This window comes from Pongo abelii, chromosome 2 (assembly GCF_028885655.2).
Source record: "Pongo abelii isolate AG06213 chromosome 2, NHGRI_mPonAbe1-v2.0_pri, whole genome shotgun sequence".
Taxonomy (NCBI): domain Eukaryota; kingdom Metazoa; phylum Chordata; class Mammalia; order Primates; family Hominidae; genus Pongo; species Pongo abelii.
In genome coordinates, this window is record NC_085928.1 from 8,363,301 (window position 1) to 8,389,471 (window position 26,171).

Here is a 26,171-nt window from a genome sequence, read left to right on the forward strand (position 1 = left end):
GTTTTTGAGACGGAGTCTCGCTCTGTCTCCCAGGCTGGAGGGCAGTGGCATGATCTCGGCTCACTGCAACCTCCAGGTCCCAGGTTAAAGCAATTCTCCTGCCTCAGCCTCCCGAATAGCTGGGACTACAGGCACGTGCCACCACGCCTGGCTAATTTTTTGTATTTTTAGTAGAGATGGGGTTTCACAGTGTTAGCCAGGATGGTCTTGATCTCCTGACTTCATGATCCGCCCTCCTTGGCCTCCCAAAGTGCTGGGATTACTGGCGTGAGCCACCGCGCCTGGCCATACTCTATATTTTTTAAAGATCCTATTTGCTTCTTGGTGAGACAGGGTGACAGGACAAGAATAGCAGCCAGAGGGCTGGGGTTGGTGCAGTAAGGGACGCCATTAGTGGAGATGGAGAGGAGGGCCACATCTAAGGTACAGCTTAGGTGGCTTAGGTGGGCACTGCCCGGACGTGTGGGAAGGGAGTGGAGGGGTGGCCTGGTGCCTGCTGGGTGACACTGGATAACTGCTTGGCAGGTTCCATGGCTGGGCACCCTCTTAGTCCCTCCTTCCTTCATCTCTTCCCTCCGACTCTAGGTTATATCTTGGCCAAGCACAGAGATTCCCTGAAGGGTCCGCTCAAGAAGCAGGAGGTGGATTCAGCCCCACAGCTTCCCAAAGTGGACCTGCTGACGGTGCCTGCAGTCGACACGCAGATGGAGGCGCGGCCCATGACCCTGGAGGAGATGGAGGAAGTGGGCAAGCGGTACCGCGAGCGGCAGCGACAGCACAAGGTACCTCGCCAGCCCAAGGAGGGCATGCGGCTTGGGGACTGGAGCAGCTGGGGTTCAGATCACCGCAGCAGCACCACCCGCTGGCTGCACAACCCTGGGGAGGGGGGTCTTAACCTCTACAACCACCCCTTCTTCACATCCCTCATCTGTAAAATAAGAATACCTGCCTCCTGAGGTTTTTGTAAAATGTAGTAAGATCCTGTTTCTGAAACTATCACGTCCCCCTCTCCCTATTCTTTAATTATGACTTTTCATCCTTAGACCTGGCCTGCATTTTCATCACATCTGGAATACAGGCACCTGGCACAGGGCCTGGCACTGGGTACACTCTCCAGAAATACATGGCAAGTGAAGGAAGGCTTGATTGCATTGATTAGCTTGTCCAGTGAACATTTATTGGGAGCCTACCGTGTGCCAGGCACTCTTCTGGGTGTTATAGTAAGCATAACAGTCCCTGCCCCTAGGAAGCTGACAGTCTAGTAAGGGAGGCAGACAACATCAATACAATACTACATATAAATATTCATATATAATATAGGCTGGGAGTGGTGTCTTGCACCTGTTAGCCCAGCGCTTTGAGAGGCCAAGGTAGGAGGACTGCTTAAGCCCAGGAGTTCGAGGCCATCCTAGGCAACATAGGGAGATCCTGTCTCTACAAAAAATTTTAAAAGTTAGCCTGGTGTGATGGCATGTGCCTGTGGTCCCAGCTACTCAGGAGGCTGAGGTGAGAGGACTGCCTGAGCCCAGGAGGTTGAGACTGCAGTGAGCTAAGATCGCACCACTGGACTCCAGCCTAGGGGAAAGGGCAAGATCTTGTCTCAAAAAAAAAAAAAAATTATATACAGGCCAGGTGCAGTGGCTCATGTCTGTAATCCTAGCACTTTGGGAGGCCAAAGTAGGAGGATCACTGAAGGCCAGGAGTTTGAGACCAGCCTGGGCAACACAGCAAGGCCCTGTCTCTACACAAAATTTTTAAAAAATTAGCCAGCATGGTGGCGTGTGCCTGTGGCTCCACCTACTGAAGAGGCTGAGGCCAGAGGATGGCTTGAACCTGAGAGGTCAAGGCTGCAGTGAGCTATTATTGCACAGTACACCCCAGCCCAGGCTACAGAGTGAGACCGTGTCTCTAAAAAAAATAATTAATAAACACAAATATATATATAATTAAAAATACATATTTGTATTTATACCTATATTTGTATTTGTACATATAATAAAATGGCAGATATTGCTAAGTGCTATATCTACTAAGATTTGATTCAGTTGCGTGACAAGAAAACCCAAAATGTTTGAGCAGGGACCAGCAAACTTCCCCTGTAAAGGGCCAGATAGTAAACATTTTAGGCCTGGTGAGCCATATCTTGTCTGTCGCAACTACTCAGCTCTGCTGTTGCAGCAGGAAAGCAGCCACAGACAGCACCTTAACAAATGAGTGTGGCTGTACTCCAACAAAACTTTATTTATAAAAACAGCTGGTGGGCCAGATTTGGCTCATGGGCTGGTCTTTGCTGATTCTGGTGTTAGAAGCTTTAAAATTTAGGGTTATTTTTTTCCTTGTTAAAAAACAAGGTGGTGGTAGCCAACAAAAGCAGCTACCTGCTCCGCCAGTCTCCTCCTATCTTAGCTCACGGCTTTCACCTCAAGGTCACAGATGGCTGCTCCTAATTTAAATGTCACTTTTCTTTTCTTCTCTTTTCTCTTCTCTTCTTTTCTTTTCTTTTTTTGAGACAGTCTCACTCTACTGCCCAGGCTGGAGTGCAGTGGCTTGATCTTGGCTCACTGCAGCCTCAACTTCCCAAGCTCAAGCCATCCTTCCACCTCAGTCTCCTGAGAACCTGGGACTACAGGCATGCGCCACCATGCCCAGCTAATTTTTTTGTAGAGACAGGGTTTGTAGAGACAGGGTTTTGCCATGTTGCCCAGGCTGATCTCGGACTCCCGGGCTCAAGTTATCCTCCTGCCTCGGCCTCCCGAAGTGCTGGGATGACAGGTGTGAGCCACGTTGTGGCCCTGCGAATGTCATTTTTCAATAGGACGCCTCTAGGGCATGTGTACTGTGTTTTACTGTATATGTTACACAATCATGTGTGCACACCTGCACACCCGTCTACAGGGCTGTGACTTCAGAACCTGAGCTTCCGAACCTGAAGTCTTCACTGACTTCAGAACTGGAACCGCAGCCCCACTGGACGTTGGTTGCCATCACCCCTCATGGGGACCTCACAGGGGAGAGGTCGATGAGGCACTGCATCTTCCTTCTTCTGGCCAGGAGGAGGGACACAGGCAAGAGAAGGGCGAGCCCCTTTCTGCTTCCTTCGCAGTTCACGATCCCCTCCACCCAGTACACAGAGCAGTGCCGCCTGGTGCGCTGTGGGAATCAGCACTTTGATGAGCACTGTCTCCCGTCCACCATCCACGGGGATATGAGGGAGCTCATTGACTCGGCCCGCAGGCACGACTTTCTGGTCTACCTGCAATGCTGGAAGCTCTGTGAGTCCTACGGCCTCCCGCTGACGGAGGACATCCTCATGAAAGGTAAGGGCCTCGGTGGCTGGCCCTAGGAAGATGCCAAGGGAACCCCAGAGCTGGGGCGAGGGTGATGCCACCCAAAGCACCCATGCAACCATTCAAGCCACTGTAGTCTCTGGTGGGGACATTGGGAATAAGGCGGAGTGGGGGCGTGGAGGAGAAGAGGAGGAGCCCAGTCTGTTTTGCTGCTAGATGGGATTTCTAGAACACAAGGCCCGGAGGTCTGGGTTCCACAACTGAGATTTGGGGGTCTGGATTCTGGAACCCTGAGCTTGGTGAACCAAAAGCTCATTCTAGAGTAGAAAGCTCCAAGGACAGGAGTTCCAAGTGAGAAAGCCCTGAGGTTGAACATAAAGGAACAGTTGCAATATTGAAGAGGGAGATTTGAGAGAAATGATAACTGCTATCAAAACAAAGCCTTTCTCTAGGCCAGGCTGTTGCTTGGTTCTTCTGCAACAAGCAGAGGGGTACGAAAGCACATGGAGACAGGACCTGCTGAAGCCCTTTGAGCAGAGAGCGCTCAGACTCAGCCCTGAGATTTCCACACTGCTTCTGCCCTCTGCTTGGGTGGAAAACACGTTTTCATACATCCAAGCTGGTCTGAGCCTACTGTGTCTCTGGGGGGTGAGCACTTCTAATATGTGGGAGTGGAGAAGGGCCCAGCCCCGAGATGACAATTTAGCAATGCCTGCATTCCAAACTTGTGAATTGGTGAATGTATAAATTTGTTTTGTTTTGAAACGGGGTCTCACTCTGTCGCCCAGGCTGGAGTGTAGTGGTGCGATCGCGTCTCACTGCAAGCTTCGCCTCCCAGGTTCAAGCAATTCTCCTGCCTTGGCCTCCTGAGTAGCTGGGACTAAAGGTGCGCACCACCATGCACAGCTAATTTGTGTATTTTTTGTAGAGATGGGGTTTCACCATGTTGGCCAGGCCGGTCTTGAACTCCTGACTTCAGGTGTTCCACCTGCCTTGGCCTCCCAAAGTGCTGGGATGACAGGCATGAGCCACTGCACCTGGCCTGGTGAATGTATGAATTTAATGGGCAGGATCTTCCCTGTGCTTTAAAAACATGAAGGAGCAAGCTGCACTTGGGGGCAGAGGTTTTCTCCTAGGAATCTCTGCCTAGGAAGGAACTTTGGCCATACTGGGAAATGTAGCTTTCTGAGAAAGGAACACGTCACACAGGCAGTGGTGTGACTTACGTGAAAATTAGACTTTACAGTCACAATTGATGATTACCATCTTTTTCCCAAGAGGGAGGGAAACAAGCGCTAAATTTATAGGGCCCTGGGTCTTCTTAGATTAGTTTGCTAGGGCTCCTATAACAAAATACCAGTCTGTGGACTGCATGGCTTCCACAACAGAAATTTATTTTTCACCGTTCTGGAGGCTGGAGGTCCCAGATCAAGGTGCCAGCAGGGCTGGTTTCCAAGGCCTCTCTCCTTGGCTGGCAGATGGCTGCCTCCCTGCTGCCTCCACACAGTTTTTTCTCTGCACATGCACACCTGTTGTCTCTCTTGCGTGTCCACATTTTCTCTTACAAGGACACCAGTCAAATTGGATTAGCACCCACCCATGGACAACCTCGCTTTAGCTTGATCATCTCCTTCAAGACTTTATCTCCAGGCTGGGCACAGTGGTTCACCCCAGTAATCCCAGTACTTTTGGAGGCCAAGGCAGGAGGATAGCTTGATCCCAGGAGTTCAAGGCTGTGGCGAGCTATGATCATACCACTGTACTCCAGCCTGAGTGACAGAACGAGACCCTGTCAAAAAAAAAAAAACCACCAAAATCTCCAAATGAAGTCACATCCTTTCCGCCCCACCCCGCAACGGTCACATTCTAGCAGCGTGAAGTGGCTCACGCCTATAATCCCAGCACTTTGGGAGGCCGAGGTGGGTGGATTGCTTGAACCCAGGAGTTCGAGAACAGCCTGGGCAACATGGCAAAACCCCATCTCTACAGAAAATACGAACATTCATCAGGCATGGTGGCATGTGCCTGTAATCTCAGCTACTCAGGAGGCTGAGGTAGGAGGATCACTTGAGCCCGGGAGGTCGAAGTTGCAGGTAGCCGAGATTGCACCACTGCACTCCAGCCTAGGTGACAGAGCGAGACCCTTTCTCTCTCTCTCTCTCTCTCATACACACACACGTGCACACACACATCACATTCTAAGGTACTAAGGATTAGAATTACAACATAAGAATTTTGGGGAGACACAATTTGGCCCATAACAAGTGTATACAGGGGAATGTGGTCAGAGGCTGTCAGGAACACAGGCAAGCAACTTCAGTGGTCATTGTCTCCCACATGTGCTACCTGGGCTGGGAGGGAAGAGACAGAAGGAGATCCTATAGCTCTGGACGCTGACTTTCCACCAAAACATCCCTCCTTCTTCCTTCCTTGGGGAACCTCACCTTTCCGGATTATTTACACCATGGTCTTATGCAGTGGTGGAGCTGCAGCTCTGTCTTCTAAAATGCAGGCCAGCTTGCCATGTGCTCTGGACTGCTCTTCTGGATTAGGTCTTCCCCTGTGTGCTTCCTTTGTCTGCCCCACCAGAACATCGAGCCCCCCCCTTTTTTTTTTTTAAGAGATGGGGTCTTGCTTTGTTGCCCAGGCTGATCTCGAACTCCTGGGCTCAAGCGATCGTCCCATCTCAGCTTCCCAAAGTACTGGGATTATAGGCGTGAGCCACTGCATCCACCCCTGGCTTCTACAAGCTGCTGGGTTCCTACATGAGTGAGCTTCACCTGTCTGCAGGATCTCACGTTCATGGGCACACAGGAGCATCCTGTGGGTGGGACTAGGCCCAAAGCCATCTCTGACCACTGTCTTGGCCACTTGCTATTCGGTATCTTTATGACAGAGGCCTGATCTCCTAGGCAGAGAGGCTCAAATATCAGGACTTCCAGCTCTGTGTTCTAGACTAGACCTTGGTGGCTCAGACTTCAGGCTTCAAGCTCAGGAGCCAGAATTCTAAACAAGGTCTCCCCCTCCCCTGTGAATATAGCTTTATTGGCTTTCCACCCTGGTTTTGGCGATAATACTTGCTCATTTGAATTTTTTTAAAACATAAAAATCAAAATTCCCCAGCCTGAGTTGGCTGTTGTGAATATTTTAGTGACCATCCTTTCACAAATCTCTTTTCCTTTTCCATTTACAGAAAATTATTTATATAACTCATTTTTAAATCATACTTTAAAAAATCATGTGTACCTTTTGAAAATATTAATGTTACATATCTCCCCCTTCCCTCTCTTTCCTTCTCACCTCCACAGCCCCTTCCCAACCCCCAAATAACCAACATTAACTAGCTGGAGTGTAACTTCCATCACTTTTTCTAGAACATGAGCTTTCATGTGTTACCAGCTTAAGACAAGCACTGCTTGATAGTTGCAGAAGGTGGAGACCCTGGCTCAGTATTTTTTTTATATTCAGCACATCTGAGAAAACTCTCCCAAGGATCTCCATGAGATTAATTCAAGACAAGGAGAAAACTGCCACCAAACAAATCCAAGTGGACTGGGCGCAGTGGCTCATGCCTGTAATCCCAGCAGTTTGGGAGGCCGGGGTAGGTAGGATGGCTTGAGCCCAGGAGTTCCAGACCAGCCTGGGTAACATAACAAGACCCCATCTCTACTAAAAATTTAAGAAATCAGCCAGGCATGGTGGTGCATGCCTGTGGCCCTGGCTACTCAGGACGCTAAGGTAGGAGGGTCGCTTAAGCCCAGGAAGTTGAGGCTGCAGTGAGCCATGATCTGTACTTTAGCCTGGGCGACAGAGTGAGACCTTGCTCAGAAAAACAAAACAAAACAGAAAATAGGTCTAAGTTAACCTCGTCAAGTCTTGGTCAAATCCTCCTGCCTCCTGGGACAGCTCAGACCTCATTGCACCGGGGCCTTGGGGGCTTTGTTGTCCTGGTTATAAACAAGCCCCCCTCATCTGTAGTCCCCTGAGCCATATTGTCCCAAGGCCCCTTTCCTGGCATCACACTACAGCTATATGCATGTCACCACTGGGACAGTGGTTCAAGGGACCCCTCTGCAGTATTTTTGCAACTTCCAGTAAATCTACAACTATTCAACAATAAAAAGTTACTATATAGATAAGAAGAAAACGTCTTAAAAATGTGAATTAAAACAAACAAACAAACAAAACAACACCTCCTCTGACCCCAGAGGCTTAGGGAGGGATGAGCAGTCTGGGTTGATGGCTGCAGATGTTTCTCTTGCTGTCCACAGCCTTGCTGTACCCAGGAGACAAGATCATTTTCCAGATGGACAAAGTGCGCCCCATCCGGCAGCCGGGAGGCTACTACTCTGACTGGAAGGTCTTTTCTCCGAATCTGGCTCTGCTTCGGTCCCAGGGCCCTGGCAAGTCTAAGAGGACTGACAAGCTGAGTTTGGGACCCCCTTTCTCCCTGCCTTGGCCTCCTGCTCCATTGCTATCCCTTCAGTGTGGGGGCTGGAGGCTGGAGTACCTGGGGCGCCATGCTGTGCTTGTGTCTGCATCCTAGGGCAGCATCCCCCAACCTGGCTGCTCACTGCAGACTGGCCAGTCCCGGGTCACCCTTGGCGCATGTCTCAGGATCACGGCCTGCTGGCCTCAGCTCCCACACAGCTACCCTCCTGACCCCAGTCCTGCACAATCACAAGGTTTCTGGAAAAGATGAAAAGCAGAGCCTTTTAGAGAACAGGGCTGGAGTGAGGGCCTTCACAAATCCCCAGCCAGGTGTCAGGGCCCTGCAGAGAATAGGGGGCAGCCCTTTCTCTGCCCTGCCACCTTGCAGCAGCCACCCCCTTCTCTGGCAAGAGGTGGGCTTGCAGCTCGTAGGAGGATAAAAGAACATTTCCCCGGGACCTGCCTCCAGCCCTTTTGAGAGGCCAACCTGAGTCTTCTCTAAGAAAATGGCCTCCTTTGGTACTCCAAAGCCTGAGCTACCCAGATTTGAGTCAAGCAGCAGGTGACAACCCGTGGGCAGCATCCGTGGGTGACTGCAGAGGAACAAGGCAGCATCCCTGCAGAGGGAGGGGCACGGCATGGGAGGAGGAGAGCCCAGCTGGCCGGATACCATGAGGTGGGAGGGGCCTGGACCTGCCCCTGCCTCTAGACCCCTGCCAGCTGCCCACTGGGTGTGTGGCCAGAATGCCTGCAGTGAGACACAGCAGGGCCCTGTAGAGATCAGACGGGCCTCCGGTTAAATGGACAAGGCACTTCTCTGAGTCTTAGCATCTCCATGTGTAAAGGGGCCTAGTAGCTCCTACCATACACTATGAGGATCAGATGAGGAAGAGTGCCAACATCTTAGCAGGGACAGCACTCAGTCAATGATTGTCGTTGTTTTACCTTGCTCTGGTTGGGGCATCTTCAAGTGCAGGAGTAGGCCCAGGCCTGCAGGTGGGTCCTGGCCATGACACGGGCTGTGACTTCCTTCCAGCCCCGGGGTGGGCCAGGAAGTGGCTGGGAACCCAGGAAAGGGATTTTGGTCCATGCTTAGGTAGGCCATAGCTAATAAAGGATAAAGAGAGTTCTCTTAGGTCAAGGAGAGATGTTGACTATATCTTGCTACTTATGGTTATGAAAGATTCCAAGGCCAGATGGAGGCGGGGTGGGAAAGGGTGCTGTGAACGATTAATGATGTCTGTCAGGCTCAGGGTTGGGGGGAAGGGGGTTAGATTTCACCACCTTCATCCTCAGGGCTGGGTTAAGCTCTGGAGTGGGGAGTGGGAGCCAGGGACCCCAAAAGGATTTGGCAGTGACTTACTGAGCCTCCCTCATAACTACCCTGAGAGGTCTCTATTCTGGATCATGAGAAAACCAAGGATGAGAAAGGGGAAGTGACTTGCCCCAGGTCACCTGGCCAGATTCTGAGGGTAGGTCCAGCTGACCCAAGCCCACTGTGTTCCCCTGGAGCATGGAGGCACAGAGTCAGGGTCCACCCCAGGTGGAAGACATTTTTCTTTCAGAGTTCTCATTTGAGACTTAGAAATGGGTTCACCCCTGCGGCCCCTGACCTACTCCCTAAAGCCCCATTGGCCTGGATTTCCACTGTCCTCACAAAATGGCTCTCTCTTCTCCACTAGGAAAACGCCAAAGGAAAGCAAGAAAATGCACTTTAAGGAGTTTGAGGAATTTACCAGGTCTGTGGCAATCATCTGACTCCACAAGGAAGGAAGGTGGGAGGAGGGGCAGCTTCGCCTGAGACAAGTGGGACTCTGCGCTCCTGGCACAACAGCTGGGGCTCGGTGCCCTGGGCTGAGAGGCAGTGACACAACACAGAGAGGGCCAGGAGGCATTGCTCTGGGGCTTTCCATGTGTTCACTCACTCAAATCCTCCCAACAGCCCTATAAAGTGACACTAAGCATATTCATTTTACACAGGAGGAAACTGAGGCACAGACAGGGTAAATATCATGCTCAGAGTCACACATCTATGAAGTGGTGGAGTGGGGATCTGAACCCAGCTAGGGTGGCTGCAGGGGCCATACTCCAAACACCACATTAAAATGCTTCCAGATAACAGATGGTTTGCGCTTAAGACTTTGAGTTTAGAGGCACTGGACAGAGAATGAAGCCTGCACTTGGCCAATTGCTCAGTGTGCGATGGCCTCTCCAGGCCTCTGGGTCCTCACAGGTGAGGTCGACAGGATAACAGAGCTGACCATATGGAACTGTGGGGAGGACTGAGGTGCTGAAGTGCTTGGCACAGTGCTAAATCTCCACTTTGGTCACAGTTGGTGGGCTCTGTGATGAAGCCTCAGCCCTGCCCTGTCTGCCATGACAACCATCCCTGTGTCTTCTTGTTTTCCAGGAAGCTGAAGGTGAAGAGGTCCAGGGGTCTGCAGCAAACACACCCCAATTCCTTCTGGCCGGGTCATCTTCTGGATAAGCTGCAGCTCTACCTGCCCACTGTGGCCACAGACCGGAGCCTGGCGCTCTTCAGTTGTGTTCAACACCAGCCCCATGTCTACCCAGCCACCTACCACCCTGACCACTGGTGGCCCCTTAGGAACAAGAACTACATGACCCGCGCCCATTATGATGCCGCCAAGGTGTACTACATCAACTAGAGCCAGCCAGGTGCTGCCGGACCCAGCCTTCCTGGGCCAGGGGCCAGTGCAGCCAGCGGCCCAGAGCCCAGACACAAGAGGAGTGTCAAAAGGTCAAACTAAAGAAATCCTTTCAAAGAGGGATGGCCGGGGGCCAGTTCCCTCTGGACTCAAAGTGTCCAGTGTCTCAGAGGGTAGATGTGTCCAAGGAAGGACGTGCAGTTTTTGACTATTTCCCTCCCCTGACCTCTGCCCTTTCTACATAAAGCAGGTTGGAGTTTTTCTCATTTCACCTGTGACCCAGCTGATGTGATTTCTTGCTCAGGAGCTGTGACCAGGGGGGAGACCTTGAGCCTGGGGAAATACAGGTACATTCCCTAGGCTATTCCAGGGATGACTGCAGGCCACCTCCAGCCTCTTGTCCTGGGACCCCAGTGCCCACAGGGAAGCAGTGTGGGTACCCCTGTACTCTCCTCTGTGAAGTGAGGTGGCAGCATGTCCCGTACCCCACAAAGACTGAGCCATCAGGTTACGGCTTCCAAATCTCTTGGGTCTTTGGAAACTGAAGGCAGGCTCTCCGGTTCATGAACCCTCCCAGTCAATGAACCCACTTGACCCGATCAAGACCTTTTCTTTCATGACATGCATCATTCAGGCTGCCATTAGCAATGTGCTTCCCTGCTCCGCATCTCATCTCACTACATACAGCCTGCAGGATAAGCACGATTCATGAGGTGTGGAATAGCCACAGATGCAGCAGGGTTCTAGCCCCAGCACTACGGCTTGCCAGCTGTGTGACCTCAGACATTCCACTTCTCTGGGTCTCCTCAAACTCCCCATTCCCCTCACGCCCAAAAGTCTCACCATGGAGTTGTTAACACACCCTTCTCACCTCTCTCTCATTCAGTCATCAATACAATCCAGTTTAGCTTCTGACCCCATCTGGTCCCTGGAACTATCCCTGTCAAGATCACCAGTGACATCTGTACTGTGTTGCAGGAGTGGAATCTAGGAGGTTTTTTTCCTCCTGAAATTTGATTTTCAAAATAATCTTAAGAACAAAAGCTAAGGGCCGGGCGCGGTGGCTCACGCCTGTAATCCCAGCATTTTGGGAGGCCAAGGTGGGCAGATCACCTGAGGTCAGGAGTTTGAGACCAGGTTGACCAACATAGTGAGACCCTTGTCTCTATTGAAAATAAAAAAAAACTAGTCAAGTGTGGTGGTGCACACCTGTAATCCCAGCTACTACGGAGACTGAGGCAGGAGAATCCCTTGTGCCTTGAACCTGTGAGGCAGAGGTTGCAGTGAGCCGAGATCTTGCCACTCCATTGCACTCCAGCCTGGGCAGAGCGAGACTCCCTCTCAAAAAAGAAAAAAAAAAAAAAAAAGCTAAGCAAATCAAGAACAAGTTTAAAAGTTAGATAGTAGCTAGGAACAATAGCTCATTTTTGTAATCCCAGCTACTCAGGAGGCTGAGGCGAGAGGATCGCCTGAGACCAGCCTGGCCAACACAGTGAGACCATAATGCTACAAAACAATCAACCAACAAAACAAAGCAAGGTAGTTCAGACTAATGGTTAGAAGCGTGGAGCTCGGAGTAAAATCTCCAAAATTCTCCTTCCACATATGCAAAATAGAGACAATAATAGGGTTACATTATAGAATTGTGGTAGGCCTATCGTACGTTAGCGGTTCCGGTCTTATTACTATTTACTATGTAAATTCAGTGAGGGAATTTTGGGAAGTCGGTCTTGATCTCTCCTGACCGCTAGGAGGCGCACTTCGGAGTAGAGGAAACAAGGGCGGAAATAGCCCAAACGCTAGATTGGCTTCAACTTCTGGCGGAAGTAGATTCTTCCCTACACCAGGTCTCAACTCAGAAAGAATTCCAACTTTCTACCTAGTGCCAAGGGCAGGTAAGATAAATTTTCCTTTATATTCTCAGATATTACTCTCTATTAAAACAGTTAAATTTGGCATTTCTGCAGCACTATTTCTTTGACACGTCTTTTTTTAAGGACCCGGAGCCGGAAGTGCTTTCCTTTTCCCTGTCAGAACCCAGAGGTTACCTCCCATCAGCTCCCCCGCTCTCTCATCCGCTCTCTCTTCCTTGGTGCTTCTTTTTCCTGCTCGGTGAGTTTGTTTGTTTGTTTGTTTGTTTGTTTTTGAGACAGCGTCTCACTCTGCTTCCCAGGCTGGAGTGCAGTGGTGCGAACTCAGCCTACTGCAGCCTCCGCTTCCCGGGTTCAAGCGATTCTCCTGCCTCAGCCTGCCAAGTAGCTGGGACTACAGGCGCCCACCACCACGCCTGGCTAATTTTTGAATTTTTAGTAGAGAGTGGGTTTCACTATGTTGGCCAGGCTGGTCTCGAACGCCTGACCTCAAGTGATCCGTCCGCCTTGGACTTCCAGAGTTCTGGGATTACAGGCGTGAGCCACCGCGCCTGGCCTGGGTGAGTCCTAATCCGTGGCCATCTGCGTTCCTGCAGGCTTCATCTGGCCCTGGTAAGGAGGCCTTCCCTACCACTCGGTGTCTGTGGGTATTGTCGGCTTGCTGGAGCGCGTACACGAACAGAGTGAAGCAGGCAGCCGGGGCGGTGGTTGGGCTTTGCGTCTGTTGACGAAAAGAGTCAAACTGTATAAAGCATTTGAAGAGACTTATGCTGAGTCCAGTATGAGTGACCATGGCCCGTGACAAAGCCCTCAGGAAGTCCTGAGAACATGTGCCCAAGGTGATTGGGGTGCAGCTTGGTTTTGTACATTTTAGGGAGGTGTGTTGGGGGGCCTGGTCCGGGCTGTTGGTAGATTTGACAATTGGTTGAGTTTGTCTAAAGACCTGGAATCAACAAAAAGGAATGCCTGGGTTCAGATAAGGGGTTGTGGAGACCAAGGTTCTTATTTATGCAGAGGAAGCCTCCAGGTAGCGGGCTTCAAAGAGACTAGATTGTAAATGTTTCTTATCAGGCCTGAAAAGGTGCCATACTCTTAGTGGAGCCTCTCCTGGCTCAGGGAGAAGACCTGGAAAGGGAGGGGGATTCACTACAGAATGTAGATTGTCCCCACAAGAGACAGCTTTACAGGACAATGTCAGAATATGTCAAAGAAATATATTTTTAGGTAAAGTACTTCTGTTTCTTTCAGGGCCTGCAATCTGTCATGTGATGCTATGCTAGAGTCAGGTTGGAATTTGTTGTCTTATTGCTACAAAGTTTGTTTTGTTAGTCTTGGGATCTCTTTTAATGCTAATGCTGGTCAGCTGTGCCTGAATTCCATAGGGAGAAGGGCATAATGAGGCAAGTTCGACCCCGTATTCCCATTATGGCTTGAACTAGTTTTTCAGGTTAACTTTGGAATGCCCTTGGCCAAGAGCAGGAGTCCATTCAGTTGGGTGGGGGGCTTAGAATTTAATTTTTGGTTTATACCGTGTTTACTGATGTTGGCCCACGTGCATTCATTCATTGCCATGGCCCCACGTTCCTTTCCTTCTAGTCTGTGACCCTAGGGCCGCTGTAGTGGGACTGCAAAAAAAAAAAAAAAAAGATGGGGTGCAGGTCAGCTCACTCAGTTGTTAACAGAGATTCTGATCGTCAGAGCTCTGGGAATATAAAGATGAAACTTCCCCCTTGCCTTCGAGGATATCGTGGGCCAGAAGGCAAAGTTGTTTTGAATACGTGATTCATTGAGTACCCACTCTGTGCCAATTGATGGCTGCGAAGAGAACAGAAGGGGTGCTGTTGTAGGAAATAAATGAATGGCTGAGAAGACCACACTGAGGAAGGTGTGAGTTGATATTGGAAGATCTCCAGGTTTGAGGCATCCTTAGAGGGATATGATGGTTTTGTGTGTGTTGGGGGTGTGGTAGCGCAGCAGCTTCCTAAGGAATTAGAAGGTTTTCTTTATTGAACGTTTACCCTGTGACAGGCACTGCAGGCATTCAGCATACAATGTCATCTCCATTTTACAGGTGAGGAAACTGAGACTCCCGTTCAAGTAAATGGTCAAGGCCAGTACTACCCAGAAGGACCATCTAGGGGTTCGGACACTGGCGGGGTGGGATTTGCTGCCCCTTGCAAATTGAGGGTGTCTTGGGGTCAGTTTTGGTTTGCTCAGCTGTTGGCATTCTTTGGGCTCTGAGTGGGTGAGGTGACCCTTGACCTCCTGGGATCGCGTCACCTCCCAAGGTACTGGGATTACAGACATGAGCCACCACGCCTGCACAAGAACAGCAGGTTTAAAAAACTAAGCAAGCTCACGCCTATAATCCCAGCACTTTTGGGAGGGCGAGGTGGGCGGAGCACAAGGTCAGGAGATCGAGACCATCCTGGCTGACACGGTGAAACCCCGTCTCTACTAAAAATACAAAAAAAAAAAAAATAGGCAAGCAGAGGCAGCAGGGGCAGTCTGTGTGGGTGCAGGGGCAGTCTCTGTGTGTGCGCAGGGGTAGTCTCTGTGTGTGTGAGTGTGTGTGTGTGCAAGGGCAGTCTGTGTGTGTGCAGGGGCCGTCTGTGTGTGTGTGTGTGTGTGTGTGTGTGTACAGGGGCAGTCTGTGTGTGCAGGGGCCATCTCTGTGTGTATATGTGTGTGTGTGCAGGGGCTGTGTGTGTGTGCAGGTGCTAGCTCTGTGTGTGTGTGTGCAGGGGTAGTCTGTGTGCGTTCAGGGGCCATCTCTGTTTGTGTGTGTGTATGTGTGTGTGTGCAGGGGCAGTCTGTGTGTGCAGGGGCCATCTCTATGTGTGTATGTGTGGGTGTGTGTGCAGGCGCTAGCTCTGTGTGTGTGTGCAGGGGTAGTCTGTGTGTGTGTGCAGGGGCAGTCTCTGTGTGTGCAAGGGGGCAGGCCGGCCCCCTGGCTGGCCTTTGGTTCTCCCTGGAGCTGACAAGGGGAAGGGGCTTGGAAAGCAGCCGCTGTCCCCGCCTAGTTTGGGCCTTTACAGGCACACCTTTCCTTTTGGCAGCTGCTATGGCGCGGATTCTCTATGCCACCACGAAGCTGGAAACCCTGCCTACCTGGCTGGTGAAATGAGGGTGGCAGCTGGGGGAAACAGGCATCTTAGGAGACTAGAAATGTCCTTCAAAGGGACTTCAGTGAGTGTTCAGGGGACTAGGGGTGACTGTGTTAAGAAGGGTTAGAGGTTGAGAGGGAGCCATGAGCTTGGGTCGTCACCCCAATGAGACCATCCAGGCACACAGCTCCCAGGCTCAGGAAGCCTCCTCCAGTCCAGCAGGACCCTCAGGCAGCTGTGACTTCATTGAAGCTGGGTCTAAAGGCTTCCTTCAAGTCTCAGCAAACTGGGTTTTCAAAGACTTTTGATCCCTGAAGCTAATTTACACGTTATCTGGGGCCATGGCAAAGACTTGGCCCTGAAGTGGACAGAAAGAGGCTGTGCTGAGTGATAAATGAGACTAAACAGTGTTCTCATGCTTGGTGATTTTGATAAGAGCATACTACATAAGAGTTAAGAGCATTATAATTCCCTTTATCACCATATAAACATGTCACTTATCTAGAAAGCATACAATTTATTTGTACAAGAGAATGTAAATTTAAAAATTTTCTGAAAACTAGATTAAATCTTGAGAAGCAATTTTCAAGTAAACAAAAACACGCCATGTTAATCAGCACTAGATCTCACCCACCCCCCACATAATATGTATGTACACATTTCTCAAATTCAGACTGCAGCACAGCTGCCTCCTTGGAGGCTTCAGGGGTTCCTAAGCCTAAATTTTACCTCTAGGGTCTTGATCCCTTAAGGGTTCATCCTGAGTTAAAATTTTGTTATCCCCAGAAGCAGAGATGCACTGACTCTGGTGATCTCGGTATGAATGTGTTATGAAATCTAGGTGTCTGTGGTGGGGCCTGAGGGAGGGTAGGAAAGGTGACGAGGAAAAAGCAGAGGGAGCCTGAACACCCTGGGTCTCAGGCACAGAATGAAGAAATCACTAAGGTGAAAAGACAGGCTGGGGCCCAGGAGCTCGTCCAAGTCCTGATGAACAATAAGTCCTGGGCAGCCTCACAGGCCACCAAACACACCTTCAGGCCCGGGATCAAATAGATGGTGGAAGAGCACAGCTATCTGGAAAAGCAGAAAAAAGTGAGGAAGATTTTCTATCTTGAACTTGTGAGCTGGAGAATTACCATTAGTAGCCCACTAATAGGTTATGGCTGATGAGTCCCTTCATAACATACTGAGAGCCACTTTTGACACTCCCGGAAAAGGCAGGTTAACAAAGCCCCTCTGTAGAAGGAAGACTGTAGTTGCTCAATGCACCCAAGCCTCTTTGAACCTTGCTTAGGCTGAACTGCAAATGTCTTGACTGGTCTGGACTCCTTAGTGCAACTCCTTCCCACAGAAGCCATCAGGAGCCTGGTCCAGGAAGCTCCTTTCCTATACCTGCCTTAAAAGGCCCGGCTCTGCTGGGGAGTAAGGTTCATGGGGGCCATCCCAATGCAAAGGGGAATCTCTGCCATCACCCACTGCAACCACATGGTAGCCACTCTGCAGCCGGCAGGCGTGAGGCATGCTGCGCAAACATGGGAGGGCGGAGGCTCTGCCTGACTTGCCAGAAGCCCAGTGCAAAGTCCAGGACAATTGGCAGGCGCTTAGGGAACCTTGGCTGGTGTGCACCATGTCATCCTGTATGATTGGCAGGACCAGCTCCCACCTGAAGACACCGATTCTTGGCGGCTCCTGACAAGGATTGAGAGGATTTGTGGGAGACAGCCCTGAAGCCCTGAGCCCTCAACTCAATGAAGGGATTGTGCTGGTGTAGACCCACAGCCGTCCAGCTCTGTCACTGATGAAGGTCTGAACTGCCATACTCTGCCCCTTTGGTGTCAGTCTTAAAGGTCAGTTTTAGGTGAGTTTCAACCAGTGGCTGCAGATGGGTCCTTTGTTTACCAGTTTCCCCACATCCTTTCTGAGGCCATTGCTAGTTTTTGTCTGCACCAGTCTTAGGGAAAACAACTTGGACACCGTGGGTGAGATCACCAGTGGGCTCCAAGCTGGATCTTGGGCCTGTGACAGGGTGGGTTACCTTGGCATACTCAAACATACTCAAACCCCATTTCTTTTGGGGTGATCAGACCCAAGACCAGGTCATGGGGGCGAAGTCCAGTGGAGTCCAAGGAATGAGAAAGACAATCTGAGAGAGAAAGTGGGACCAGGGGGCCATCACAAGTGTGGAGGCTGCAAAGGCCCCAGGCTCTGGGAGCCCACGCTATTTATTGGTGCTCAAACAAACAGGTGGTGAGGATGTGGGGGTTGAAAGGAAATAGTGTATCAAGTGAATGAGAAACATGGTTACTTGAGATAATGGGAATGCTAGAAGCAAGGAGCAGCAAGTCTAGCAGACATGCAAGCCCTGCCTCAGCTTCTCTCCCAACACTCAGCTTTTCTTCCAACACATTTCAAGTGTGAGGTTCTCGTGCCCGCTCCTCTTGTACAGTTTGGCAGCCTCATGGAACTTCCCCTGGTAGGAAAACACATCTGCCAGAAACAGGTCATTGTTGGTCTCTCCCCGCTTCTTCCTCTCCTGGAAAAATTAGAAGCACAGGAAATGGCCTCTGCAGCCATGGGCAGGAAGCAGCCTTTACAAAGGTTAGATGTGGCTATTTCAAGTGAGGCCCCTGGGCCTTCCTACTGGAACCTGGGCTTGACTCCTGGCTGTTGTCTCTCTCCCCTAGGTTCCCGCTGGGAATGCTTGACAACAAAAGCAGGCTTTTACCAGACAAGCAAAGATCAAAAAAAGATGCAAACCTTTGTTTGTTTAATGGAAATTCCTCAGGGTTGCTTTCCTGTGTATTCCAAGGCTATGACGGAATAGTTTGAATAGTGTGTGCTCTGACTCACCCATGACCCCTAAGCTCCCAAGATCTCCCAAATCCGCAGGCCCCGTTTGGCAGAGTTGTGGCTCATGGGGATGACAGAGCAGGAGAATGTTTAGGGTTTCTGCCCAAGAGGGAGACCAATAACATAGGATGACAAGTCTTACTATGTCCCTACTTTTAAAGAGAAGGTAAGAAATCCCACATGCTGAACATCCACTAGGTTCTGGGTATATAGTTTATACACACATGGCCCCTTTATTCCTCTCAGTGACCCTCAGGGTAGGTCTCACTACCCAAGTGTTAGAGTCAAGGACACTGAGACTCAAGAAGAGGAACAGGTCAGGGTCAGACAGAGCTGGAATTTGGACGCAGTTGTGTCTGACTCCAGATATTCCTTGTATCACATAATGTAGTCTTTTGAAGCAAGTGATGTCCCCAACCACACACACACACACACATACACTTAGCACAGCTAGGATAAAGCTGCTTCCTTCTGTGTCAGGGAACATTCACTTGTCTACAGCTCGAGTATTTGTAAACACTCAGTAGCACCCAAACCCTGAGCCCTAGCAGTTTACTTTTGCTTGTTTACTAGCAAGAGTAGCATATCGGAGGACGATGAGACATTGAATCAAACTCTTAGACAAGCTGATGAAAGTTTTAACGACTGGAGGCAACATGCTTCCACACTGACAGAAATCATCTTTCAGAAATCCTGCACATATTTCAGGCTTATGAAACAAACTAATTCCTAATATTTGGAAATGAATTAAAAGCTTGCAGTGAGATAAAAGAGATTTTGGCTGGATGTGATGACTCATGCCTGTGATCCCTGCACTTTAGGAGGGCACAGCAGGAGGATCGCCTGAGCCCAGGAATTCAAGACCAGCCTGGTCAACATAGCAAGACTCTATCTCTGCAAAAAAAAAAAAAAAAAAAAAACCTCCCAAAAAAAAGGTTTTACTAGGCATGAAAATGAGTCCATATCCATTCTAGGCCCCAGGATGTCACCATGACCAATAAAAACGATCTATGGCACTCAGCAGGTGCATGTCAACATGGGCAGTTTCTTTCCCCCTGTCAGCAGGACAAGAACATCTCCCCTATCCAAAAGGCACCCACTGAGGATCCACAGTTCTCTGGAATTATGCTGAGCACCCAGATGTTTGCAACTAAGCCCTGAGCAGTCGATGTGGAGCGCACTTGAAGGCACTTCATTTTTTTTTAAGATACACTTTTAGGAATTTACTTTAACCCACTTCCCAGCTCATAGCACACAAGGAGAGGCAGATATTTTGACCTTGGTAAGACCTGACAAATGACAATAGTTGGACCCCACAGCAACCAGTTACTTTTGTAGAGAGGAAAATTATGCTCCTTGGCTTCAGTTGAAGACCCCTAGATCCAGGCCAGTGGATTTACAAGTGAGAATCAGCAGCACTGGGCATTTCGGGCAATAGCTCTGAACAAGCCCTTTACCATGCGGGTAGGTAAACCCTAGAATATACAGACGCCCCTTACGACACATGGGTGGGGAGGGTACATGGCAGAGAGAGCGTAAGCTTAGGAGACAGAGTGGATTTGAATTCCACTGAGCTTTTGGCTGTGGACCCATGGGGACGTGGCATATGTCTCGCTGAGCCTTAGTTTCCTCCTGCATGTAATAGGGAGAGCAACAGTACGTGCCTCATTAAGTTAACGTGAGGATCTAGAGCAGCATTCGCATAAATGACACGTGAGGCACAGAGCAGACTCAACACAGAGCAGCTTATGTTATGAGGCTTAGCAGGCTGTGAGCTCCTGTCAGCCTCTCTCCTCAGCTCTGTGCCCACTGAGCTCGGCACAAGGCTTGGCCCATGACAGGTGTTTATTATGTGGAAATAAATGAGAGGGACAAGACATTTGCTGATTTCCTCACTGTTTCCAACTGGGAATTCAAATGTATCTCACATTCCCATACCCTCACAATAAATCTGTTGAGGAGAAAAAATGTGTACGCCTTTTAACAGACAGCACTGAGATACACAGAAAGTAAGAACTTTCTGTCTAAGGGCAGGGCATGGTAGCTCAAGTCTATAATGCTAGTACTTTGGAAGGCTAAAGTGAGCTAATTGCTTGAGCCCAGGAATTTGAAACCAAACTGGGCTACATGGCAAAACCCTGACAATACAAAAAATACAAACAAAATTAACCAGGCGTGGTAGTGCGCACATGTGGTCCCAGCTACTTGGGAGGCTGAGGTGTGAGGATTGCTTGATCCCAGGAGGTCTAGGCTTCAGTGAGCCATGATTGTGCCACTGCACCCTGGCCTGGGGAACAGAGTGAGACCCTGTCTCAAAAAAAAAAAGAGAATAAAAAGAATGGTGTCTACCACCACCCAGCGCCCAGTGGAGGCCTATTGGGTTTGGATGACAAGCTGAATATTCTCAGCCAGGAACAGTAGGGCTGGGAGTTGCCCCAGAACTCTGGGGTGCTCAGTTCAGACCGTGGGCCTTGCTCCCCAGGTCCATTTCTGGGGAATGGAGCTCAGCTCATGTGCATTTGGGAAACTCCTCCAACACTATGAGATTACTGGAGTCTGAGAGGATGGTGACCAGCTATCCGCCACCAGGAGGATGCAAACCAGTTCCTGAGAACCTACTGAATCCTCACAGCAGCCTGTGATGTACGTCCAATCCCTTTTCACAGACAAGAAACCCAACCCTGGAGAGATTGGGAACCCATCTGCCTCAGTCAGTTACCACGTGACAGCTCACACTGCCCACTGCTGTCTCCCCGTGTGTGGCCACTCTGCCCCTGGAGCAAGGCTATGGCCCAGACGCCAGTGAGCTCTGCTCCCATGTCCTCAGGGCTTTTGCCTGCTGACATGGTTTGGCTGTGTCCCCACCCAAATCTCATATTGAATTCCCGTGTGTTGTGGGAGGGACTCAGTGGGAGGTAATTGAATCATGGGGCAAGTCTCTCCCATGCTGTTCTTGTGATAGTAAGTCTCACGAGATCTGATGGTTTTAAAAAGAGGAGTTCCCCTGCACAAGCTCTCTATTTGCCTGCTGCCATCCATATAAGCTGTGACTTGCTCTTCCTTGCCTTCTGCCATGATCATGAGGCTTCCTTAGCCATGTGGAACTGCAAGTCTAATTAGACCTCTTTCTTTTGTAAATTGCCCAGTCTCACTTACATCTTTTCCAGCAGCGTGAAAATGAACTAATACACCTGCCACAAGGGCTGCCCCTGAACCCCAAACCCCAAGTCCACTTTCTTGACAAGTAAGAATGCTTCAACTTTTACCTCAATGCTGCTGATGAGGTCTTGTACTCTGATGAAGGCCTGTGGGGAAAAAATAAAGAAGAAAATCAGCTGCCTTCTTGGCTTCAAAAGTGGGTGATTGGCTGGGGGTGGGAAGTCAAGCTCACCTAGACAGTGAGCCAGTAAGGAGAGGAAGGGAGCAAGCACGGATTAATCATCATGCATGCAAGAGGTTATACCACCCAGCGAGGCGCGGCTTTATCCCCGAAATTGGACCATGCAAAGAACAGCAAAGACATCCCGGTTGCATCAGTCATTTTGGGATCAGGTAAAACAAAACCACGATGCCACAGTCTGTGGCGGTGCCTCCTTGGGAGACTCTAGACCCAAAGAAGAACAAGCCGGTTTGACACTTGGTGGGTGGGGGTGAGCAGGCAGCATCACAGCAGGAGAGGATGAGATGCATGGACTGATGAGAGACTGCCTGCACATCTTGGCAACATGGGTAGAATGCAGGGGACAGCTGTGCCTACCCAGTGGTGCCACAGACACGGGGGACCCAGAGCCCCTGGTACCACAGAAGGAGCGGAGGAGGGGAAAGCTGAGAGGGTATAAAGACAGATTCTGGAAGAAGGTGGAGGGGTAGGGAATGAATCCCACCAAGTCTGTGGAAGGCAAACGCTTATGTAAATCCTAAAATTGCAGCCCTTGCCTTGAACTCACAGTAAAGCCAGAGACTTTAACTCATGGACCTCTAGAAGTTTCTGAGGAACAAGCAGACTGGTGTTAGCTAAGCTAGTTTTGCTGCTTTCAGGTTCTGCCCAGGGTTTGGAGGAGCACGAGCCACCAGATCAGGCTGCTTTCAGGTGGCTTTGCTGTCACCATTTATTGCCCCATTCAAAATGGGCTGACCTGTGCCTAGAGGAGGCAGCAGCTCCGGAGCCCTTTGAACCAAACACACAGAGCAATCCTGACCACTTGCAGCCTCCGCTCAGCAACATGGCATCTTCCCTCCTGAAAAGACCTCAGGAGATGAGTGAATCCCCGGCCTCTGGCTGCCTTGCAGGTGACCACAATGCAGCTTCATCTTTTCATCCCACAGGACCAGGCTTCCTGTCAAGAGACTGAGGACCCAGGGAGAAACATGTCTCGGCCCCTGTCCTCCTCCACAATTCAGAGGTCCACATTCTAACAGGGAAAGCTGGTCAATTAAACAGATCATGACACCTGGAGCTAAGAGCTCTCCAACTACGAACCAGATGCCTGGAGAACACGGATGAATGGTCTAAGCATGAGCAGGGGTGGGAGGCAGTGTTAAGTGAGGCATCAGAGTCAGAACCTGGCAAACAAGTGTTTGTGAAGAGGAATTCGTAGAAAAGGGCAATGCGGGCATCACATGGGCTAAGGAACAGAGGAGTAGCAGTAGCTGTTGTGCCAAGCTGCAGGTGTTATACACTACCTTCTAGATCTGGGTTTCCTTAAAACACCTTGAGAGGGCAACCCTGCAAAGCCCAGCACAGTGGCCGAGAGGGAAAGGAGCATTAGAAGTCTGAGTCCTTGCTCTGAGCCTACTTCTCTGCTTCTGGGCTCCAACCATCTTTGTGGAAAGGGGACTGCTAGTGACACCTTCTCAAGGGTCTTTCCAGCTGTAGGTTGGCTGTGCTGGAGTCCAGGATTTGCCCACTGAGAAATCTGTTTCCGAGTTCCTTCAACCTGATGCATCCTGCAGCATCACGGCGCCTGTTCAGAGTGGTCAGAAGGCCCCTGAATGCGCTCAGTAGAGGGAAGCCTGGGAACAGGGAGGCACCTGCAGCTCTACTCACAGCCTGGCCAGAGCTCAGCAGCTCTTCTTGCCATCTAGTGGGGCAGACCATCACTGGGGACTACCCTGTGCAAACTGGTGAGCCTGAGTGCCTGTCACAGAGGAAAGAAAGGCGGGGGATACAGGATTTAGATGAAATAGCAACTCCGAACCCTATCGTCAACATCATCCAGCTTTTTCAAAACATATTGTACTGATTTTTTTTTTTGTTTTTGACAAAACAAAACTGCGTCACCAAGGCTGGAATGCAGCGGCATGATCTCGGCTCACTGCAGCCTCTGTCTCCCTGGTTCAAGCAATTCTTCTGCCTCAGCCTCCCAAGTAGCTGGGACTACAGGCATGTGCAACCACAGCCAGCTAATTTTTGTATTTTTTAAGTAGAGTCAGAGTTTTACCATGTTGGCCAGGCTGGTCTTAAACTCCTGGCCTCAACTGATCTGCCTGCCTCGGCCTCCCAAAGAACTGGGATTACAGGCATGAGGCACCATGCCTGTCCCATGTTGTACTTAATGGATATTTACCATATACAATTATTTTTTAATTTAAATAAATCAATGAACAGTGTTATTTTTAAAATCTTGTGGCTTTAATACACCCTTTCTATTCTCAGGGAGTGTTTTGGGGATACAGGCTGGGGAGTTAAATAAATGAATGAATAAACTTAGTTGTTATCCATTCAAACATTTGTTGAGCACCAACCTGTCTAAGGCACTGTGCTAGGCAGTGCGCGGTGTTATTAAGATGAAGTACGTGTTTGGTTCCTGGGTGTAAGGAGGTGACAATCTAGAGGGAAGATTTTTAATTTCATTCTGTGCCCAAAACACCTATTCTAGGGATTTGTCATCTTCCTCCCTGCTGGCATTTCTGGGTGGGGCAGGAGAGGGAAGCTCCCTCCATGGAGATGCCTCTTCCCTCCTCTGACTCTTACAGCTTCCTCCGTCTTCACTTTCCTACACTGAGGACATCTAAAAATATAATCTTGATCATTGTGTAACAATGTTCAAGTAATGGCTAGCATCTGCACAACCATCCCTGCTTTAAATTCTCCTTTACAACATCTCAGTTAAGCCTCATGACTGCAGTGGGCGTTCTCACCACCCCCATTTCAGAACTGGGAGGACTGGGGCTCTGAGGGAAGCCGCTGGCCTGAGGTCCCAGAGCCCCTTATCTGACACAGCTGGCTCTCAGCCGGCTTCTGAGTCCTGGTCTGGTCCAGTCTCCTCTCTCTTCATGCCTACAAGTCTTGACCTAACCCAAGGCGGACATTACGTCCCTCTCTGCCACTCCTTCAATATCAGCCCAGGAATATGGACAAAATGAGCAGCTCGTTAATTGACTGTGCGGAGATAAAGAGGGAAGGGGTAGGGGAGTGGAGGTTGGAAGCCATTCCTTCCTCCATCTCAGGTTCTAGATGGAAACACAGCTCAGGAACATACCTGGGCTTTTCCTTATGTGCAGAAAGGGGTCAGATGTTTTCAGCCATCTCTCTAGCTTTCATAGACTAGGCCAGGAAAGGGCACAACGAATCAAGTCCACGAATCCCACCATGAAGGTACGTGGGAAGTGCCCACATTGCTGTCAGAATCAGAGACCTTGACCATCTCTCCTACCTTAGTTGGCAGATGCTAAGAAAAGCAGCATTGTATGCAGCATCATGACCAGTGACTACACCGATAATAAAAGCCGCCATTTACGGAGTGCCTGTGATGTGCCAGGCTACTAGCCAGGTGCTTCCCATACATAACAGCTAATAAGAGTGACAGCCAGAATCTGAGATGCTGCTCCTGGGTCAGACTTTACAGGCATCTTCCCACTTGATCCTCACAGCTTTGTGAGGATGCGGCCTGTCATCACCCTACGTCTATAGAGAAGCAATCTTAGAAAGGGTGTCACCTACCCAGGCCCACAGTGAGGAAGTGGCTAAGATACAAGGCCAGGTCAGCCTAACTCCAGAGACTGCTGCAGTCTATGGCCTCTCCGCGCCACCTGGGTCCCCATCTGCCTTCTTAAGGGACCCCACAAGGACCAAACTCCAGCTCCTGCTGGCTAGATGCTTACCTTCTTTGCTGTTTCAAAATCTAAACCTTCTAGCGCTTCCATGGCCAGTTCACGCCAATCAGTGTCTGTGACACCCAAGCAAGCAATCTGGTAGGCTTCCTTGAACAGTTTCCTATCCAGGTACTGGTACATGGGAGCGGACTGCAGGATTTCATCAAGGGAAAAAAAGAAGACCGTTTTCAGAGCCATGGAAAGAATCAGATGCATACAGAGCCTGCCTCCAGATGCGTGGGACGATCACCCATGCCTGGGGAGCAGCCCTGCAGCCACCAATCAGCACCCTGCCCAGCCTGCCCAGCCCACCCTGTGTGCTCCGTCCTGCACCTCTCTCACGGCTGGGCCACTGTGCTCCACAGCACAAACTCTCTGCCCATCCTCGCCTCCTTCCCACCTGCAGGCCTGCCTCGCCACAGGATGTCATCCTCGCCTGGCATGCCTTTGCCCCTCCCCACTCTCTGGAAAATACCCATTTGGCTTTCAAGGCCCTGTTGAAATGCCACCTCTTCTGGAGAGTCCTCCCGAGCCCCTCAAGCCCCCCACCCCAGGGGAAAGAGTCTCAGCTTCCTCTGCCCTTTGTCCAGATCTCAGGTTGTGCCGCATTTACAGGCCTGTTCCCACAGCAAAGCCATGCACAGCCCGTGGGCAGTGGTGGGTTGTATCGGCCTCCCTCAGCAGACCCCCAGTCTATGTTTGCTGACAGAATGAATGAGTTCCTGGGAGGAAGGGGTCTGGGATGGCCTCTTCTTCCAGGGACTGAGTCCAAGAAAGGTAAGTGATTTGCTCCAAGTTACCCTGGAAGCCCCTGGAAACAGGTCTCCTGCTTCCTGCCCTGGGGACAGATGCCCTCCTACA

General features: G+C 50.3%; 2 protein-coding genes and 1 long non-coding RNA gene across 5 annotated transcripts in view; 1 reads left to right on the forward strand and 2 right to left on the reverse strand.

Moving 5' to 3' along the window:
- EFCAB12 (EF-hand calcium binding domain 12) overlaps window positions 1–10,658 on the forward strand; it is a 29,194-nt gene extending 18,536 nt beyond the window's left edge. For both annotated transcript variants that reach the window (XM_024245094.3, XM_054550553.2), the window contains exons 5-9: window positions 586–782; window positions 3,104–3,317; window positions 7,559–7,712; window positions 9,401–9,457; window positions 10,129–10,658. In XM_024245094.3, coding sequence (XP_024100862.2) covers window positions 586–782; window positions 3,104–3,317; window positions 7,559–7,712; window positions 9,401–9,457; window positions 10,129–10,387 — 881 coding nt within the window. In that variant the 3' untranslated portion in view covers window positions 10,388–10,658. The remainder of the gene's footprint in view (window positions 1–585; window positions 783–3,103; window positions 3,318–7,558; window positions 7,713–9,400; window positions 9,458–10,128) is intronic.
- Window positions 4,661–11,910, reverse strand: LOC129058227 (uncharacterized). 2 transcript variants are annotated; one of them, XR_008523243.1, is made up of 4 exons: window positions 11,597–11,910; window positions 8,664–8,825; window positions 7,798–7,976; window positions 4,661–5,076 (listed from the first exon to the last, which is right to left on the reverse strand). It is a non-coding gene; the product is annotated as an uncharacterized LOC129058227 (long non-coding RNA). The 2 variants fall into 2 exon arrangements; XR_008523242.1 differs by having other exon boundaries at window positions 4,673–7,976; window positions 11,597–11,897.
- A 5,841-nt stretch (window positions 11,911–17,751) lies between these two features.
- LOC129058226 (intraflagellar transport protein 122 homolog) lies at window positions 17,752–25,526 on the reverse strand. The gene is made up of 3 exons (XM_054550555.2): window positions 25,320–25,526; window positions 21,482–21,520; window positions 17,752–17,898 (listed from the first exon to the last, which is right to left on the reverse strand). The coding sequence occupies exons 1-3, from the start codon at window positions 25,524–25,526 to the stop codon at window positions 17,752–17,754; spliced, it is 393 nt and encodes a 130-aa protein (XP_054406530.2).
- Window positions 25,527–26,171: the final 645 nt, after the last annotated feature.